The sequence below is a fragment of the Montipora capricornis genome, chromosome 11 (assembly GCF_036669925.1).
Source record: "Montipora capricornis isolate CH-2021 chromosome 11, ASM3666992v2, whole genome shotgun sequence".
Lineage (NCBI taxonomy): Eukaryota > Metazoa > Cnidaria > Anthozoa > Scleractinia > Acroporidae > Montipora > Montipora capricornis.
This window is the reverse complement of record NC_090893.1, coordinates 15,295,742-15,300,637: the sequence shown is the minus strand read 5'-3', so window position 1 is coordinate 15,300,637 and position 4,896 is coordinate 15,295,742. Positions and strand designations below refer to the sequence as shown.

The 4,896-nt window shown below is 37.8% G+C and overlaps 1 protein-coding gene across 2 annotated transcripts in view; it reads right to left on the bottom strand.

Moving 5' to 3' along the window:
* Positions 1-2,157, bottom strand: part of LOC138025051 (inactive pancreatic lipase-related protein 1-like) — a 13,448-nt gene extending 11,291 nt beyond the window's left edge. Inside the window, exon 1 of one of the 2 annotated variants that reach the window (XM_068872303.1) lies at positions 1,997-2,157. In XM_068872303.1, coding sequence (XP_068728404.1) covers positions 1,997-2,060 — 64 coding nt within the window. In that variant the 5' untranslated portion in view covers positions 2,061-2,157. The remainder of the gene's footprint in view (positions 1-1,996) is intronic. The other variant, XM_068872304.1, reaches the window with a different exon arrangement.
* Positions 2,158-4,896: the final 2,739 nt, after the last annotated feature.

Sequence of the window (4,896 nt, the reverse complement as noted above, 5' to 3'; positions counted from 1 at the left end):
AAAACATGAAACAAAGAAACTTGTCGAGTTTCATAACCAGCCTAAATCTATTAACTATGATTTCACAGAAGAAAGATAGTAGTTCATGTTGTCTCAACTCAGTTCGAATTCTTCAGTGGTTATTTTTCCAGTTCGATCTCTTCTCTTATTCATATAGACGATTTTGGAAGGCAATATCTATAATATTGTAAATAATCACATATCGTAAATGGGAATATTAAATAAACGTCTACTTCTAAAAATAAAATTAGAAGCTGGTGGAACGGGGAATGGGGAATTGGAAAAGTGGAATCCCCGAAGTCAGTGGGAAATCTCTAGAACGGAAATTCTCAAAAAATGATAAATCTCTGAAAGGGAGAATTTATAAATAAGGGAATCTCAAAAATGGCGAATCTTCAAAAGGAAGGAGTGCTGTAGATCTATTGTGATACAAAACTGCTCACATTATAAAGGAAGGAGTGCTGTAGATCTATTCTGATACAAAACTGCTCACATTATAAAGGAAATAACACAATGTTTCTATAACAGTGAAACTGGAAATCATCCAATCAACCAAAGTTTTGGTCAAGTCTTGAGCTAAACTGAGCAGCTTCTTGATCTTTGAAACTGCCCTTGACTTATCACATCGTGCACGACAGGCCACCCCCCCCCCCGCGGAAACTGACACGAACCACCAAACCTTGATAGAATAATTGGATACCGGTTATAGTAGAGTATTCATGATTTTTCGACTATCTGGAATAGCTTTCGGAGAATTCGACGTCATTTTTGCCGGACGTCATACTTTTTGTTATCCACTGGACATCATTTACCTAATCGTGTCTTTCTTATTTCAGAGATTTTCCGTTTTAGCAATTCCCCATTCAGTCTAGAGACTCCTCGTTCCCGTTCCACGTTGTCTTGCGTTGTCTTGCATGTACCCTTTCTCGTTTTCTCCAATTAGAGATTCCAGTTGAACAACTCCAAATAGTCGGGTTTGACTCGAAATTGACCAATTTCACTGGCGGCACGCGTCAAGTTGTCTCAATTCTTGCCGACAAAGAGGCTATTTTACCACTACGATTCGCATATTCCTACAGACGATTATTAAGAGGCAAATATTTTAGTTATCAAACATGATAATGTAATGGATTTGATGATAAAAATTACGGGCAGAAACATACTTATTAAAGACAACGTTTCGGTGTCCTCATGACACCATCATCAGGTCAAATATGATATTTTACAGATAACTCGAATATTAATGTTCAAGATTACGTTCAAAGTCCCTAGAGGCTAGGTGAAAAGTTTTGCCTTTATCGAGTCACTTTGGATATTCAGACACGGTTTGTGCTCGCGAATAAGGAACATTTCATACACAAGACAATCAAATTTGCATGAGCATTTCTCATGCGAAACAATAACATCTGACATGTTTCGCATTCTTAAGAAATGCTCTTGCAAATTTGATTGTCTTGTGTATGAAATGTTCCTTATTCGCGAGCACAAACCGTGTCTGAATATCCAAAGTGACTCGATAAAGGCAAAACTTTTCACCTAGCCTCTAGGGACTTTGAACGTAATCTTGAACATTAATATTCGAGCTATCTGTAAAATATCATATTTCACCTGATGATGGTGTCATGAGGACACCGAAACGTTGTCTTTAATAAGTATGTTTCTGCCCGTAATTTTTATCATCAAATATTTTAGTTAATGCGTAATCATATATCGAAGGGCTTAATTAAAGGGAATCAAACTCAGTATTGAAAATAGCTTGTGGTAGTTGAGTCTTAATAAATGATATTTTTCGGCTTGAATCCGATTGGTCTTTGTCAACATATATGTACCTATGAAAAAGTCGATTTGGTGAGCTTACAGACGCATTAAAAGGTTTATAATTCCGCACGAATGCTATTATTATATTAATGTCATACGTATACCGCAATATTGAAACTAAATTAGATTAACGATAGTAAAAAAATAAGTTACTCGTAACTGAATGCTATCTACTTACCCTGTCCCATTGTTACAAGTGTTAAAAACACGAAAACGACTGTGTTGCAATTGGCGACTGCCATTCTCTAAACACGTTCCGATTAGTGATATGACCACTGCTTCCTTAGTGTCGTGAAATGAGACAGTTCGTAACTGCTTGGCGTATGTTAATTAACAATTAGACCCGTAGCCCGCAAGGTCCACGGGCCAATAGCCTATGAGGCGAAGCCAAATCGGTTATTGACCCGTGGCCCTTGAGGGCGAAGGGTCTAATTGTTTTAGTATCACCCAACTAGTCGGGCAGAAAAAGCAATAATAAAGTTAACAAATGCAAGTTGAAGAAATATTTATTTGGGAATAAAACGAAAGAAAGGGTCACGCTTTTCGCTACTCGAGAACTGTTACTAATATTCTTCTAGTAGCGTAGCCAATCAAAATTCAGCATTTGCATTAGTCCACTAGTTGGGTGATACTAATTACAAATACTCGTAGAATAGCTATTACAAGACGCCTAGAAGGGCGTATCCGTGGGCTGCACAAACAATTAACACAAACTGTCCAGTACAGTGAACTACAACTGCAAGTGAAGTTCGGAAAATGGGAAGAGATTACCAGATAAATCTGTAATTTAAAGGTGGCTCCAACCAGCTTCAACACTTGAAAGGAACGTTCCTATTAGAAGGATTGACACTAAAGCACTTTATCACTTCACATCAATGATGTTATGGTATCATATCAAACACCGACTATTGCTGAAAAGATTCGGTCATTTTGGTGACGTAAAAAGTTACCGTGGCAAAAGGAAAGCCATGTAAAAGCACCTTACGTTTTGGATTTAGCAGCTCATATCTCAAAAACGTGAAAATGTGAAAATGTGATCAGCATGCCAGAATGAAACTTTCTGCAAAGTTAAAAAAAAAAAAGAATTGTGGAGCAGATTTAGAGCCACCTTAAATAATTGAAAATTTAAGGTGGTTCTGAATCCGCTTGACAGAACTTTTTAAATTGTGCAGAGAGTTTTATCTTCGTCTGATGATAACTTTTGTGCAATAAAAAATTGGGGTCACTCAAGTCGTTTTTCGGAGATGAGCAACTAAAGCCAAAATATAGGGTGTTTTTGCGAGTCTTTCCTGCTTCCATGGTAACTGTTTACGTCACAAAAATGACTCCATCTCGTTGAGCAATAATTGATGTCTCACATGGTACCCTAACATTGCCCATACGTGATAAAGTGTTGTAGTGCCAATCCTTCTAATAACAAGGTCTCTTGAAAGAAGTTCGAATCATCTTGCCAACGTTCGCCGAGTCATGAAGGGTCAAGTTCGAGTGGTTGGTCACTTAGAAAAATAGTATTTTGCTCTAATTAATGGGGAAAATGTGACATTTCGGACCTCGGTTCAATTTTAAGATAAAGAGGGATATATTAAGACCTTCGAAATTTCCGTGACACTTCTGCCTGATTTGATATCTTCTTGGACGATGGAGGTGACAATCATATTGATCGCTGGATTCAGAAGAGCATTCAGTTATTAGATACAGATTTAAGACAATAAGATCCTCATCTTAACTCAGTGAGACTACATATTCCATGGTATGCTACCTTATCGCCCCACAAGTTCGAACTTAATATAAGTCAAGATCAGTTTCTGATAACTTAACCGAGACACCGTAAACAAAAAAAATAGAAACGCAAAATCCGAGGTCCAAACTTTAACAATAAATATAAGCAATAACCGAGCTTGCTTCAAAAAATAAAGTTCGGAGATGACAAATTGGTATATTTATTTCAAGCCATGCATGGGAACGGCAAAGGCAACGCAAACTTCACCACGAAAGATAACTTTGCCCTATCCATTTTTTTTTCCCATCCCGTTCGAAAGAGTCGTTTTGAATACAGGAATATTTCTTTCATTAGCATTAGCCAATCGTTTTCTAACCTATAAGCCAATATTAAAACTGCATCGGATAATGAAATTTTCAGCACAGTTTACCAAGTAAGAGTAATGATGTTTTGCCCCGTTGTGGTTGCCGTAACCGTAGCCATGTATCGTCGTTTCTTAAATTCTTTTTTTTTTTTTTTTTTGAAATCCTCTCCCCCACCCTGCAACCCTCTCAATCCCCTTCTACTGCCGTCAGCTTGAAGGAGGCCAAAATCTTTTGGTTCATCTAAGGTCTTTCATTTGCAAGTAAAAAAAAAAAAGTTTATAAAGGAAAACAAACCGCGACTTGCACGCGCGATTTTCCCCGCGCTTTGAGCAAGTTAAACGGAATTTCTGCGAATTCGAACTGTTTCATTCTGCTGTTTGCAAATGCTTTGATAGTTCAAAGTAATTACGTTGGTGTTTCAGTGTTTTACCCCACTCAATTGAAAACCCCTGTATAGGTAATTATAAATTTATTACAATAACAGAAATTTGTAAGCTGGCGTTTTGAGCTCTATTTATGGCCCTTTGTCAGTTCAAATTCTGATTCTATGAAAAGCTAACAATCGAAACCAACCTCGTTCCCAGGGCATTTCTCCGCCGAAAATGGGGTGGTCGGAAGAAAAGACCTGAGAACGAGTTTAACTCGAAACGGCAGCTTACAAATCATTTTTACGGTAGCTAATTTCCCTTTATCAACCCACCAATGAAGCACCAAAGTTCCTTTAGGAACAATCCCTATCATCAAGTCTGAGATTTCCGCTTTGTCAAGTGAGTCTTCGAGGATAAAGATGATGTGCAATGGGCGTGGAGCTTGATGTTCAATGAAATCTGCAATAAACACGCTCCACTTAAAAAAATCAAAATCCGCAGTAAAAGCGACCCGTGAATTACGAATGAAATAAGGAGAAAGATGAATTACAGGTATAAGCTTTTTAAGTCCGCCGTGAACACCAAAGACGGAATTGCCTGGGCGAATTACAAGAAAGTCAAGAAT